The 15835-nt window shown below is 55.5% G+C and overlaps 1 protein-coding gene across 3 annotated transcripts in view; it reads right to left on the reverse strand.

The window, feature by feature from the left end:
* The window catches only part of DMPK (DM1 protein kinase), a 56980-nt gene that overhangs the window by 2115 nt on the left and 39030 nt on the right, over positions 1 to 15835 (reverse strand). For 2 of the 3 annotated variants that reach the window (XM_081200432.1, XM_081200431.1), the window contains exons 10-13: positions 15459 to 15567; positions 15201 to 15343; positions 6143 to 6244; positions 1434 to 1510 (exon numbers count right to left, since the gene is read on the reverse strand). In XM_081200432.1, the coding sequence (XP_081056558.1) occupies positions 1483 to 1510; positions 6143 to 6244; positions 15201 to 15343; positions 15459 to 15567 (382 nt within the window). In that variant the 3' untranslated portion in view covers positions 1434 to 1482. Of the gene's footprint in view, positions 1 to 1433; positions 1515 to 2093; positions 2171 to 6142; positions 6245 to 15200; positions 15344 to 15458; positions 15568 to 15835 lie in introns of all 3 variants that reach the window. The other variant, XM_081200433.1, reaches the window with a different exon arrangement.

Below are 15835 nucleotides of genomic sequence, written 5' to 3' on the forward strand. Positions count from 1 at the left end.
TGTGAAGAACTGGCACTCAGGGAGAGACGGAGCAGCCAGCCTCCCACGAGGTTGCCTACAATGGGCTCAAGAAGACAAAATGGCTGGAGAGAACTGGAGCAGACAGTTCTGGGCTGGCCCGTCCAGGAGGCAGGCCGAGGCAGCTGCCACAGGCAACAGAATCCAAGGAGCATTCTCCAGGCGTGTCTCCTACCGCCAGAGAAGTGGTTGCAGTGGATCCTGGGTTCTGGCAAGATTTTGCGAGAGCCCCGCGAAATTGTACGGAGACTTCTGGGACCTCTTGCACGATACAGTGGTGCCTCGCAAGACGAAAAGAATCCATTCTGTGATTCTCTTCGTCTAGCGGTTTTTTCGTCTTGCGAAGCAAGCCCATTGAAGGATTAGCGGATTAGCTCTATTAGCGGCTTTTAGCGGCTTATCGGCTTATCGGATCAGCTGATAAGCGGCTTAGCGGCTTAGAAAAAGGGGGGGAGGGGAAAAAACCCGCAGGAACTCGCAAGACATTGTCATCTTGCGAAGCAAGCCCATAGGAGATTCGTTTTGCGAAGCACCTCCAAAACGGAAAACTCTTTCGTCAAGCGAGTTTTCCGTCTTGCGAGGCATTCGTCTTGCGGGGCACCACTGTACCGCCAGAAGCCAAGGCTGTGTGACTCCAGTAAGGGAGGGTTTGTTGGGGGCGGCAAAACGAGACGGTGTGCTCTGGTTCTTGGCAAGCTGGGCTTTCGGCCTGACTTTTAGGCGTAAGAAAACGGAAACAGGCCAGTTGGCGCCATATTATTCCAAAACCATGTGCCACAAGAAAGGCTATTAAATAAATGGCAGCTTTTATTGCCGTTAAATTTATTTATTTATTTCACCCCGAGGTCCCGGGGGGGGGGGTGTTACCCAATTAAAATGCTGCATTAAAAACAGTTCAAAACGACTTCCAATCCCCAAAATTAGGTAGGCGCTAAAAATATACACCTCAGGTGTCAAAGGCCAAGGTGCAAGAGCATCCTCCCTAAGCTGCATAATGGAGAGGGGGAGTTCCACACTTTAGGGGCCACCACAGAGAAGGCCCACCCCACCCCCAAGCCTCTGAGGGCATAGGGACAACCAAGAGGGCCCCCACTGCCAAGCTCAGCCCCCAAGAAGACCTGTAGGGAAGGAGATAGTTTTTTGGGGTATTTTAATCCCTCTTCTGCAATCAGTGCTCTGCCCCAACCACCTTCCAATTGGGCTGTGCTGCCCCGTCTCTGCACAGGGCCTGTTTTTGCCCTCGATGGCTTTCCGTCAGTCGGGGTGTGTGTGTAAAAGAACACGATACCAGAAGAGCTGGGAGCGGAAGGCCGCTCTCAGGCCAAGCAAGCACGGGCTTCAGGTGAGCAGAGAAGAGGGGGAGAGAGAGAGAGGTCGGTGTGTTCGCACATGCGCGATGATGGCAGCCGACGTACCCTAGAAAAGAGCAGCAAGTGCCGGTACAGAGGTACCACAAGCGGGTATTCACAAAGCCGAGATGCCATGGTGCCGCCTTGCTGGAAAGAGAAAGCAGAAGTCAGCGGGGCAGAGGGCCAGGCAATTGGGGGGCGGCGGCGAGTGGGTGGGTTGGGGGGAGAGACCAGATCAAAGCACAGCTGCTTGCTTTCTCTGTGCACACCCAGCCAGAAACCCCCACGCCCCCCAGCTGCCATTTGGGCTGTGGGTTGTGACAGCCACTGCCCCTTGTCTTTGTGGAACCAAGTTTCTAGTCTTCTTGGAATGAAACCTTTCCCATCTATCGCCTTTTCAAGGAAAAAATGCAACAAACCAGGAAGTCTAAGATTTGAAGCACAAAAGTTGCATAAGAGAATGTGAATAAGCTGCACCCACCCCCCTTCCAAAAATAAAATGCAAAATACATTCTGGGTGCAGAACTTGGGGTGCGCAGAAGGTTGATGCAGAACCCACAGAGCCCCAGAGTCAGAGGACCCCAATATTGGGCAGACTAGAAAGCGTCATCTCCCCTCCTCACCCAGAAGGGAGCCTAAGCTTGTGGGGCGAGGGGGGGGGACACACATCCCTTTCCCTCCCCCACCTCCTCCATGAGGTACGGCAACCTGCAGAGTCAGGCTTACATTTGCCAGGCGCTCCACGCGGCACAAGAAAGGGTGGGTGTGGTTGGGGGGCCAGCGGGGGCTCCAGCCCAGAGCAGCTGGAAGGAAAAGAGAAACGTGGGGCCGAGTTTCCTTTGTGGGGGGGGCGGGGTGTCGGTGGGGAAGGGGAGGGCAATGTACAGAGAAAGAGACTAGCCTACAAGGCATGCGGGAACAAGCCGGCAGGCGTGCTGGGCAAAAGAAGCGGCCCGTTGCCATGCGCCGCACATCGCATGCTGTGCTTCCCTTGGTGCACAAAGGCCAGCAGGCTTCTCACTCGACCCTTGGCGACTGACAGCTCTCATGTGCTGTTGTGGCTCACTGTGATGGCCTGGGATTCGGACCCAGATGCTGAACCTGAGGGATCCCAGCCTGCACAGGATTCCCCGCCTCCAGAACCAGCTGATCCGGGGCTGGGGCCTGAGCCTGAAGGGTCCTCACCTGTGCTGGATCCTCAGGTGCAGGCACCAGCTGAATCTGCTCTGGCTCCGGGGGTGATGGAGGACCCATTGCCTGCAGGTGCTCCACTCTCAGCCCCGTCAGGGGAAGCTGAGGTTGCCTCTGGGTCCGGTAACCCTCCAGCCTCTCCTGAGCTGCAGAGGCTCAGGGCAGAGAGGCGGAGGGAACCAAGTTCCCGCAGGAGGAGTGCTCGCCTCCAGGCCAGGAGAGGCGAGTCACCAGAGGATCGGGGCCGCCCTATGCCTCGGGGCAGATAAAAGCCGGCCAGCCCCAGTCCCAAGTTGCGGGAGCAACATTGTTGGTTGCTAGTTCCTGCCTGAACCCTGTCCTGCTTTCCTGCCCGACCTGCCCTGGCTCCCTCCTTGCAAGCCTGTTCCTGACTTCACCCGACTCCCTGCCCTGCACCCAGCTTCAGCTACTACGCACTGCCTCCACGTTGCACCTTTGACCACGGACCAGACTTGGACCTCGCCTCTCGGGTAACCCACGGGACCAGCACACTCATGTGCAGACAGAGCCGTCTTTCCCATAGGGCTTAGTGGTGCATTGCGCCAGGGCGCCGGCCTCTTAGAGGCACCCCAGCGAGTGGGGGAGCTGCGCAGCTTTGCCGGCGGCCTCCCCTTTGCCTCTTGCATGCCCGCCAGCTGCGCCCCGTCAACTATATGGCTGACGGGCATGCAGCTTGCCTCCCAAGCCTCTGCGGTAGGAGAGCAATCCTTGCAGAGGCTTGGGGAAAGGTTGACAACTCTGGGAAACGGGGTGGAGCGCTGGAGGGATCTTTGCACCACGGCGCCGGATATGCCTAAGACAGCTCTGTGTACGGACCTGAAACACATATAAGAACCTAGGAAGAGGCCTGTTGCACCAGGACAACGAAGTCTCCATTTGGTTCAACACCCTGTTCTTAAACTGGCCAACCAGTTGCCCCAAGCAGGACTTGAGTGCATGAACAACTCTTTCCCACTTGAGACACAACAGCAGAGGCAGAGCATAGAACAGACCCCGCAAGTGCCCCAGAAAAACCGGCACATTTCATTCCCTGCCCCAGCAAGAGCACAGTGGCCATTTCTGGTGCCGTGACTGTCAGGAAAAAGCACCAAGGCAAAAGCCAGCTCCAGATGGCTGGAATGCAAAACAGGATGTTATGTTTTGCAGATGTACTGTTGGAGAAAAGGTGGAGCCTATTCTCTGTACTGAGCACCGGATGTTAGCTCAGTGTGTCATATGACCTGTGCTGGAAGTACAGGGGAGGAGTGTGTGTCTCTTCTGATGGAGTCTGAAGGGAACAGTTGCATTTCTATGTACTGCTGAGTGACAGGAATAAAACATGTAAAAAAGGACTCCTGTCTGTCTCATTTCCCCTCCCTGGGGGAATGCAGGGAGGGAGAGAAGAAGAGGAAAGCAGAGGGTGTGTTCTTTCTCACGACTAATGAGAAGAATCGCCGGGTTTGTTTACCTAGCCTGCCGGCAGTCGCAGACGGAAGGTAAACACAGTATCTCGCTCAATTGCCTCGGGGAGGCCAGGTACCTCTGACTGTGAGCCAAGATACTAACATATGGTAGCAGAGGAGCCAAGTTACAGGGAACCAAACAGAGGGCCTTCTCGGTGTCGGCACCCGCCGTGTGGAATGCCCTCCCACCAGATGTCAAAGAGATAAACAACTACCAGACTTTTAGAAGACATCTGAAGGCAGCCCTGTTTAGGGAAGCTTTTAATGTTTAATAGGTTATTGTATTTTAATATTTTGTTGGAAGCTGCCCAGAGTGGCTGGGTAAACCCAGCCAGATGGGCGGGGGATAAATAATAAATTATTATTATTATTATTATTATTATTATTATTATTATTATTATTATTATTATGCTGGTAGCCATTGACAGAGCTCAAACTGACCAGTCACGCACCTGCCCCTCTGATGGGCGAGAGGCAGGGTGGAGCGGGAGCCAGTGAGGGAGTATTTTCAAGAGTTAGAGCACCCACCCAGCACCCAGAAGGGGAGCAAAAGGAACAGGGCTCAGAGTGTCAATGATAGAGAACCTTCAGGGAAGGTCATGGTTCCCCTTCCATTCTAGGCTACTGCTAGATGGGGCCGGAGGGCACGTGGAGGCTCCCTCCCAAACCCAGTCAGCGGGGTGCTGGGCCTATAGATCCAAGCATTCAGCCTGCTGGCAGTGGCGTAGCGTGGGGGGTGCAGGGGGGGCGGCCGCACCAGGCGCAACATCTGGGGGTTAGGGGGCGCAAATCCACGGGTTAAGGGGCGCAAATTACTTGCCGTGCCCCGGGTGCTGACAACCCACGCTACGCCACTGCCTGCTGGTGAATCTGGCGATGAACATCGGGCAAAGACAGCCCAGTCGTCTCTCTGGAAATGCGGCTCCTCCCTGGAAAGGCAGGAGGTGGGGGGTGGCCCCACTGTGTTTTAAGCAACTCATGTGCACATAGCCTCAGAATGAGTGGGCTTAAGTTGGCCACGGGGTCTGTCTGCTCTGAGTACGCACCATACACCCAAAGAGCCAAGAGACCACTTTATAAAGTCACGGCTTCCTCCAAAGGAATCCTGTAGATGGTTCAGGTTGCAGAGTGTTGTTCGGAAACCTCCCTATCCCCCCCCAAAAAAAAACCCCTACATTTCTCAGGGTTCCCTGTGAAGAGGGATAGATGAATAAACTACTCTGGAAATCGTAGCTCTTGAGGAAAGTACAGTCATACCTTGGGTTACAGAAGCTTCAGGTTGTGTTTTTTCAGGTTACGGACGCTCCGAATCCCAGAAGTACTGGAACGGGTTACTTCCGGGTTTCGGAGGTCGTGCATGCGCAGAAGCGCTTTGCGCATGCGCAGAAGCGTCGAATCACAACCCATGTGTGCGCAGACGCGCCGCTGTGGGTTTGCGAACACTGCGGGTTGCAAACATGCATCCCGCATGGATCATGTTCGCAACCCAAGCATCCACTGTAGGCCTATTATTATTATTATTATTATTATTAGAATTATTAGAATTTATATACCGCCCTATAGCCCAGAGGTCTCAAGGCAGTTCACAGAACAAAATAAAAACATAAAAACCACAAAATACGTAATCAAACGTAAAAACAACGACAGGTCTAGCAGCACCCTGAACAAGCCACAGCTCCCAGAATCCTCTGGGGGAAGCCATGACGGTTTAAAGTGGTACCACAGTGCTTTGGACGCGTGGTGTGAAAAAAGTAATTCTCGCGCACACACTTCCTTTCAACTGCCAGCCTTTACCAATCCGGTTCCCTCCAGACGTTTCGAACTGCGACTCCCACCATCCCCGACTGTTGGCCGCGCTGGCTGCGGATGATGGGAGTTGTAGTCCAAAGCACTCAGTCTATGTGTGCAGCTGGGGCTGAGCTCCCCGGCTTGCTACTGGACGCAGCGCTGGCATTGAGGCACGTGCTTCTTCCAAACCATGGAAGGGAAGGGGGCGAAAGAGCTGGAACCGAAGGGAGTGGTCAGCAAGCTGAAGGGGTCGCAGCGCAGGGCGGAGTCTGCCAGGAACGCAAGCTGGGAGTGGGGCTGCAGGCAGGAGGCGGGAAAGGGCTCCGGTGAAACTTGCCTTCCTCGGCTATCGGCCTCATCCCTTCGATCTGCTCCTCCAGGCGTTTGATCTGAGCTTCCAGTTCCAAATTGCGGCTCTCGGCTTCCTTGAGTTGGCTGGGCAGGAAAAGGCGAGACAATCAGTATTTGATGCCAGGAAAGTAGGAAGCCTGGGAGAAGGACTGATCTACTCGTTATTTAATGTTATTATTATTTTATATACAGTCATACCTCATGTTACGTCCACTTCATGTTATGTTCTTTCAGGTTACATCCTGCGGCGACCCGGAAGTACCGGAAAGGGTTACTTCCGGGTTTTGCCGCTCGCGCATGCGCAGAAGCGCAAAATGACGTCACGCGCATGCGCAGAAGCAGCGAGTTGCAACCTGCGTGTGTGCAGACATGCCGCTGCGGGTTGCGCTCTTTTCATGTCGCGAACGGGCCTCCAGAACGGATCCCGTTCGCAACCAGAGGTACCACTGTATATATATTTTCCACAGAATTTACAACACGTTTGAAATTCCTATCAAATAATCCAGTAACTTTAGGATCCCCCCCCTTGGTTTCCCCAGTTTCCCAATGAATGCTGCATATTCTACTTATTCCGTACCTGATCTTCTCCACACTGTTTTCAGATCTAAGTTTAGCTGCTGTTCTTACCCTGAAGCGACTCGTGTTATTTAACTTTATTAAAGCTCCAAGCCGTTCTTCCTGCCAACAGAGCCCAGGAGCGGCAAACACAAAGCAGTAAAACAGTACAATTAGAAAGAAATCCCACTGAAAAATGGTTAATAACAACTAAACTAGGCTTGTTTTTCATGCCCTTGTAGCTAATTTCAGTGACTTTCAGCCTTCAAGTGCCTGAGGGGATTGGGCCCATTCATCCTGTCTGCCATCTAACGTGGAAAGTCCAGCTTCCTCGAACTCCATTCATTCTTCGTTGATCATAGGAGATTCTCCTCCAAATTCCTGCCTTCCCACCCCCATCGTTCAGCCCGGACACTGAGGTCCAGCGCCAAGGACCTTCTGGCAGTTCCCTCCCTGCAAGAAGCCAAGTGACAGGGAACCAGGCAGAGGGCCTTCTCGGTAGTGGCACCCGTCCTGTGGAACGCCCTCCCACCAGATGCCAAGGAAATAAACTTTTATAATACATCCGCAGGCATGTACTGTACAGGGAAGTTTTTAATGTTTAATCTTTTATAGCTTTTAATAATAATAATTGTCAGGGGTTTAGGAGCAGAGGCACGGGCAAGGGAGGAAACAGAGAGCGAAGGGGAGGAGGCAGAAGAAAAGATGAGTGATGACGACGACCCGAGATCTCCTAGTCTTTCCAGTGAATCAGAGGATTCACAGAAAGGAGCACCAGTGGCCAGGGCAAGGGGGGCACCCCAGGAAGATAGAGCCAGAAGGGACTCAGGGGGGAGCAGCTGGAAATCGGGACCAGCGTCACCGCCAGGAAGCAGGGAAGAGGAAGGGAGCCAGGGGGGAAGCGCTGGCAGCTCACCACAGGAGGGAGGGCATGAGTCAGGAGTGGCCACACCTCCATCGGGGAGCGAAGAAACGGTTAAGAGGAAGGTGGAAGGTTGGGCGCGCGCGCCAAGTTCAAATGCAGAGGAAGGCGGCGCAGTAAGCAGCCCCGAAAGGGAACCAGGTCCTAAAGCCCGGCGCAAGGAGGCAGGAGGGTCCGGGTCAGCGTCAGAAGAATCCCGGAAGGAGGAGGCCCCGGGGGGTAGAGGGACCCAGAGGAGGACAGTCAGGCGGAAAAGGTGGAGCAAGGCTAGGATATTAAGTTGGTGCTCACGGGGCGGAGACTCAGACGGAGCTTCGCCGATCTAGCTACTAGACGTAGAGTTTGCACGCAGCAGCGTGAGAATGGAAACTGTAATTCAATAAAGACTTTTACTTAATGATCGCTGGCTAGCGTGATCCTCTGTGAGCTAGGATCTTCAAGCAGCTCTGACAGTAAGCTCCGTCTCCTCATTGTGGGCATCTACAGCCTCGAGGAGGGGAGAGAAACAGGTGCCTACTAGCGAGCTCACGAACGGCAGACGACATGACGGCTGAGCAGCAGATAGAGGACCTCAGAAAAGCAGTGGCACAACTGAACGCCGAGGTTCTCGCATCCAGGAAGAGAGAGGAGGAGGCAGCTGCCGCCTGCAGGGATCTCCAGGTCAGGTTAGACGTGCTGACAAAGCAGACACCCCGGCAGGAGGGAATTGGGTTGGCGAGACGGGCAGGCGGGCTAGTCTCTCACTTCGATGGGAACCTGCAACAGTATCCCAACTTTAGAGCCGACGTACTGTGCGCACTGCAACTGCTGCATAAAGACTTTAGAGATGAACAAGAGAGAGTGGGGTTCATCATGTCCCATCTGCATGGGGATGCGAAAGCATGGCTACGCAATTTATGGAGAGATAAGGATCCGGCGCTCCAGAATGCGGATGCCTTTATTAAAGCGATGGATGGGTGCTTTTTATCAAGTATTGACGTGGATCTTGCACGGAAGGAGGTGCATGGGCTGAGACAAGGGAGGGCCAGCGTCAGGCAGTATCATGCCCGCTTTTTCGCCTTGGTCAGTGCCCTGGAATGGGACAGAGATTCGGCTCCTGTAAGAGACCTCTTTTGGGAGGGGCTGCACAACTCGATTAAAGATGAGATCGCGAGGGGGGAGAGACCCCGAACCACCCAGGAGGTCGTTCAGAGGGCACTGGCAGTGGGGGTGAGGCTGGAAGGACGTCCGTGGAGCAGGGACGAAGGGCGTGGAGGGCGCGAACCAGCCGGGGGCCCCTCCTTCCTTCCCAGAGAAGCAGCGCGGGCGCAATCCACGCCTCCGCCAGGAGGAGGAGCCGAACCTATGGAGGTTGGAGGTGCAAGGGCTCAGTCAGCAACCAGAGCCCTAGCACCAGCAGCAGTGAAAGCGAAGCCTCCTAGAGGGAACAGGAAGTGTTACGTCTGTGAGGAACCAGGGCATATGGCAAAAGAGTGTCCCCAGAGGCCCCACAAGCTCACTGCAGCCTCAGCAATGGTGACTGCAGCAACGCAGCAAGGAGGACCACAGCAGGGAAACGACGCAGTCTGGCTGGAGGAAGAGGCACTGGGGCCCAGCCAGACGTGTTAGTGACGAAGTCCCCAGAAATTTTGCAGCCCGTGAACCCCCTCCCGCCCAAACCAGTAGTGCGGCTCACAGCATCTCTCCAGCTGCCCAATGGAATCACCATAGACGTGCCAATCACCATCGACTCAGGCAGCAATGCGGACTTTATAGGGCAGGACTTTGTCGACAGGCACGCTGTGCAGTTGCTGCCAGCCACACTGCCCCTGCAGGTTGTCACGGTGGATGGCAGGGAGCTGCTCGGGGGGCAAGTGGTGAAGCAGACGCCACCAATGGTGATGCGACTTGGGAATCACAGAGAAATCATCAGCTTCAACGTCACTCAACTATCTGACACGCCCGTTGTATTGGGCATGAGTTGGCTGGACAAGCACAGCCCAACGATGGCTTGGTACCAGAGGCAGCTGACCTTCGGCTCTTCCTTTTGTGCTGAACACTGCATCGTGCCCAGGCAGGAAGGAGAGGAAGAGGAGTCACAGCTGCTGCTAGGCACGCTGCAAGCGATTCCCCACAAGTACGCTGAGTTTTTGGAAGTTTTCTGCGAGAAGGAGGCAGACAGGCTACCCCCTCACAGACCATATGACTGCAAAATTGACCTGCTGCCGGGGGCGGCGCTGCCTAAAGGGAAACTGTATTCCATGTCAGAGGACGAACTGCAAGAACTCAAGGAGTTCATTGATCATAATTTGCAGCGCGGCTTCATCCGGGAGTCCAAGGCAGTGGGGGGCAGTCCCGTATTCTTTGTTAAGAAGCGGGACACGCCCCAAAAGAGACTCGTAGTGGATTACAGGATTTTGAACAGTGTGACTAGGCCATCGGACTTCCCCATGCCCCGAATTGACGACCTCCTCGCGAAGGTACGGAAGGGCAGAGTGTTCACCAAGTTGGACCTGCGGGGGGCGTACAACCTCATTCGCATGCGGGAGGGTGATGAGTGGAAGACAGCCATGTTCACGCCCCTGGGGACCTACGAATATAGAGTTATGCCTTTTGGATTGCAAAATGGCTCCCACGTTTTTCAAGCATTTATGCATCACGTGTTGGCGGGACTTCTCTACAAGACGTGCGTCTGTTTCTTAGATGACATCCTGATCTTTTCGGAGTCGCAGCAGGAGCATGACAAGCACGTCAAGGAAGTGCTGAGCAGGCTAAAGCAACATAGGCTCTACGCCAAGCTGGAGAAGTGCCAATTTGACGTGACGGAGGTGGATTTTCTGGGCTACAAGCTGTCTGACAAGGGGCTCGCCATGGACAGCGCCAAGGTTCGAGCGGTGTTGGATTGGAAGAGCCCGCGCAACCGGAAGGAGGTCCAACGGTTTGTCGGCTTTGCGAACTTCTATCGCAAGTTTATCAAGGGCTTCGCGATGCAGACGGCGGCCATCACAGACACGCTTAGCTCCAAGAAAAAGAAGTTCATTTGGACAGAGCAGGCGGAGCAGTCCTTTCAGGCACTCAAGCGTCTCTTCGCGTCGGAAGAGCAGCTGCTTCATGTCAACCCCAGCAAGCCGATGAGGGTGGAGACAGACGCTTCGGACAGAGCCGTGGGGGCGGTCCTGCTGCAGAAAGACCCGCAGGGGGTGTGGCGACCGGGAGCGTTTTACTCCAGGAAGCTCAGCAAGTCCGAGCAGAACTACACCATATGGGACAGGGAGTTGCTGGCCATTCATGCAGCGTTCAAGGCGTGGAGGCACTTTCTGATCGGCGCCAAGCACACGGTGCAGGTTTGCACGGACCACAAGAATCTAGAGCACTGGCGCACGGCACAGTTCCTGAACCAGAGGCAGATACGTTGGGCTGAGTTCTTTGCGAACTTCGACTTCCGAATAGAGTATGTCCCGGGGGACACCAACATCATGGCAGACGCTCTCTCCCGTAAGCCACAGTATCTGGAGGACGCAACACCAGCGGCCGCCATGCACATCTTCGCACCGACAGTGTGGGCGTGCGCCGCGGCGACCGTGGACCTAGAGGCGGTGCGGCGAGCGTTGCAGGGGGACTCCTTCGCACAAGCAAAGATGGCAGAGGTGCAAAGGGGCAAGGCAGCGGCCGACGGTTTCCAGCTAAGAGATGGATTGCTCATCCGTAAAGGGGCCATCTACGTGCCGGGAGACGAACTTCGAGCCAAGGTGCTGCAGCAGCTGCACGACGCGCCCACGGCCGGGCACTTTGGCAAGGAGAAGACGGTGGAATTAGTAGCCAGGGATTTCTGGTGGCCTGGAATGAGAGGGGAGGTCGCAGACTACGTGGCGAGGTGTGACACCTGCCAGAGGGCCAAACCAGTGCACAAACCGCCGGCCGGACTGTTGGAACCGCTGCAAACTCCGGTCGAACCTTGGGAAAGGGTGGCCCTGGACTTTGTCACGGATCTGCCCAGCTCAAGGGGCAAGACGGCAGTGCTGGTGGTGGTGGACCTGTTTTCCAAGATGGCGCATTTCATCCCGTGTGCTAAGGTGGCCACGGCGGAGCAAACCGCCAAACTGTTCATAGACCACGTGTTCAAGGTTCACGGTCTGCCACGGTCTATTCTGTCCGACCGCGGGCGGCAGTTCATCTCGAACTTCTGGCAGAAGCTGATGGGCTTCCTGAACGTCAAGATCAACCTGGCGTCGGCGAGACACCCGCAGACCAACGGGCAAGCGGAGCGGGTCAATGCCATCATGCAGCAGTACCTGAGATGTTATGCAAATCAACAGCCTGCGACGTGGGTGGATTACCTGCCGCTTGCAGAGTTCGCCTACAACAACACGAAGCACGTATCCACGGGGGTCACGCCGTTCTTCGCCAACAACGGGAGGCACCCCAGAACCTTCCCGGGACTGGAAAGAATGGGGGAGGGGGAGCCGCAGACAGCAGATGCGTTCGCGTCGGAGCTGCAGGAAGTCCACGATCAGCTGAGGCGCCACCTGGAGCTGGCCAAGCACGCATACAAGGTACAAGCAGACAAGCACAGAAGGGTTGGAGAAGAGCTCCACGTGGGAGACTGGGTTTGGTTAGCGGCCCACGCAGTGCCGGCCAGGTCGTTGGCCAAGAAGAAACTAGGGCATAAACAACTGGGGCCCTACCAAGTCGAAGAGCAGGTCAACCCGGTAGCTTTCAGACTGGCACTTCCGGAGGGTTCCAGAATGCATCCGGTATTCCACAGGTCGGTGCTCACTCCCTACAAGGCACCGCACAGGTTCCAGGAACCCGGAACGGCGCCGAGTCCGGCCAGAGACAGAACAGGGCACGCGGGAGCGGCACAGAAGGAGCGCATCAACGAAGTCACGGAGATTTTGGACTCCAGATGGGGGGAAGAGGGGGTAGAATACTTTCTCGCCAAGGAGGGCACCCCGGCCAGTGCGAACAGCTGGGTGCCGGGCTACGCCTTAGACGAACCTCTGCTCAAAGACGAGTTTCATGCCCTCTTCCCACATAGACCTATGCCAGCAGACTTTTTCGACGACTGGCTTTTCACGCCCACGCTTTCGGCCAGCACGTTCCGGGGGTTCGACTCGGACGAGGAGCCGACACGAGACGTCCGTTCCCCGGAGGGGTCACCCTCGGGATCCGCCTCAGAACCCTCGTATTGGTGGGACGATAGGCCAGAGGAGCAGTTCCGCAGAAAGTGGCTGGAATGCTCAGGACGAGCAACGCCGCCAGGAGGAAGTGAGGGAGAGACGGACATGGACATTTTCGGGGACGACCCTGGTTTCGAGCACGGCGGCACAGAGATGGAAGCGGAGGTGACCGTCGTCGACGAGAGCAGGGAGGAAGAACCGGAAGACTTCAGATGGAGGCCCGCCACGGGAAGCGACCGATATCCGACGTTCGTCCCTTTGCAACAGCAGCCCCCAGCTCCAGCACCGGAAGGAGGGGAGGGGGGAATGGGGGGCTTCGGGGGGGGGATGGATGTCAGGGGTTTAGGAGCAGAGGCACGGGCAAGGGAGGAAACAGAGAGCGAAGGGGAGGAGGCAGAAGAAAAGATGAGTGATGACGACGACCCGAGATCTCCTAGTCTTTCCAGTGAATCAGAGGATTCACAGAAAGGAGCACCAGTGGCCAGGGCAAGGGGGGCACCCCAGGAAGATAGAGCCAGAAGGGACTCAGGGGGGAGCAGCTGGAAATCGGGACCAGCGTCACCGCCAGGAAGCAGGGAAGAGGAAGGGAGCCAGGGGGGAAGCGCTGGCAGCTCACCACAGGAGGGAGGGCATGAGTCAGGAGTGGCCACACCTCCATCGGGGAGCGAAGAAACGGTTAAGAGGAAGGTGGAAGGTTGGGCGCGCGCGCCAAGTTCAAATGCAGAGGAAGGCGGCGCAGTAAGCAGCCCCGAAAGGGAACCAGGTCCTAAAGCCCGGCGCAAGGAGGCAGGAGGGTCCGGGTCAGCGTCAGAAGAATCCCGGAAGGAGGAGGCCCCGGGGGGTAGAGGGACCCAGAGGAGGACAGTCAGGCGGAAAAGGTGGAGCAAGGCTAGGATATTAAGTTGGTGCTCACGGGGCGGAGACTCAGACGGAGCTTCGCCGATCTAGCTACTAGACGTAGAGTTTGCGCGCAGCAGCGTGAGAATGGAAACTGTAATTCAATAAAGACTTTTACTTAATGATCGCTGGCTAGCGTGATCCTCTGTGAGCTAGGATCTTCAAGCAGCTCTGACAATAATAATAATAATAATAATAATAATAATAATAATAATAATAATAATCTGTTGGGAGCCGCCCAGAGTGGCTTGGGGAACCTAGCAAGAAGTGAGGTTACAGGGAACCAGGCAGAGGGCCTTCCCGGTGGTGGCGCCCGCCCTGTGGAACACCCTCCCACCAGATGTCAAGGAAATAAACAACTATCTGACTTTTAGAATACATCTGAAGGCAGCCCTGTTCAGGGAGGTTTTTAATGTTTTATCGCTTTTATTATTAATAATAATATTCTGTTGGGAGCTACCCAAATGGCTGGGGAAACCTAACCAGATGGGCAGGGTATAAATAATAAATGTTGTTGTTGTTGTTGTTTGAAACACCCTGAGACAATTTGCTACCCAGTCCTCTTTCTTCTTTGACAACGTTCCTCCTCTCTACTTTGTGGCACAACAATGGTCTTTTGGTTCCTTCTGAAGGTGTGACTTCTCAAGTCACTCTTGCGGCTTGTCGCGTTTGGGTCACAGTCGGAGGTGGGCATCGGAGAGAGGGCACTTGGCCTGGAAGAAATATGCCCGTCACAGCACTGCATCCCATTGTTGGGATGTGTCCAAGGGAACGGGGGCAATTCGCAGGCCCACAGCTGGCTCCAGCCCACCGGCCGGCAACCGGGTGAACTCCGGTCCGTGGAACAGCATCAAAACAGCGACACACAGCTTCAGAAGCCTTCAGAAGCTTGAGCACACCTCAATCAGCAGAGTGAATAGCACACAACAGAAGTGGCGGACAGAGGCATATTTAAAGGTAAAGGGACCCCTGACCATTAGGTCCAGTCGTGACCGACTCTGGGGTTGTGGCACTCATCTCGCTTTACTGGCCGAGGGAGCCGGCGTACAGCTTCCGGGTCATGTGGCCAGCAGGACTAAGCCGCTTCTGGCGAACCAGAGCAGCGCACGGAAACGCTGTTTACCTTCCCGCCAGAGCGGTACCTATTTATCTACTTGCACTGGTGTGCTTTCGAACTGCTAGGTTGGCAGGAGCTGGGACCAAGCAACGGGAGCTCACCCCGTCATTGCGGGGATTCGAACCGCCGACCTTCTGATCGGCAAACCCTAGGCTCTGTGGTTTAACCCACAGCGCCACCCGCGTCCCTTAAAGCATATTTTCAAGCAGTTTATTCAGCGTAGTTCAGGACAAAGAAAACATGTCCAAGAGCAGGAAGCAAAAGCTATACACAACGGAAGTTCCCAGCAGGCTGTGCTGGAAGTAAACAGACATGTGACATACAACAACTCCACATGCCCGTTCTTAAGGTGGAACGGAGCATCAATATCCCAACGCCCATAACCCTCACCTGGCAAAGGTCTGGTTGGCCACCTTGACCATGCTGAGCTCTTGACACAGCATCTCCCGGCTCCTCAGCTCCTCCTCGAGCGCCGACTGCAACTCTAGGAAAGTGGCCACGTCAAGCTTCTGCCCATCTGGGAGTTTGCATGCCTGGTAGGGAGCAAGACGGAGGTGTCTGTGAAACCTTGGACACTGAGGTGCCTCTGGGGTACCAGGTCAGGCTCTCCACCGCCCCATCTTGGCTCCAGTAGGTCCCTCAACCTACCAGCTCCTCCGGGGTTTGCTTGGGGGACTGCTCTGGGGGCAAAGTCCTCTGGCTGCCGTCGACCTCCATGCTGACGTCCCCACGGCCTCTTTCCTCCGCCTCATTCTGTCTGAGAGAAAGGGAGAGCCTCACGGACCCGATCCTGGCAGGGTCTCTGCGTTGCCACAAGACCGTTTTGCCCAGGGGTCAGCTTGGGACCAGGGACTCAGCTAGGTAAAGGTAAAGGGACCCCTGACCATTAGGTCCAGTCGTGACCGACTCTGGGGTTGCGGCACTCATCTCGCTTTATTCGCCGAGGGAGCCGGCGTACAGCTTCCGGGTCATGTGGCCAGCATGACTAAGCCGCTTCTGGCGAACCAGAGCAGCGCACGGAAACG

This window comes from Podarcis bocagei (genome assembly GCF_964188305.1).
Source record: "Podarcis bocagei genome assembly, chromosome: 7".
Classification (NCBI taxonomy): domain Eukaryota; kingdom Metazoa; phylum Chordata; class Lepidosauria; order Squamata; family Lacertidae; genus Podarcis; species Podarcis bocagei.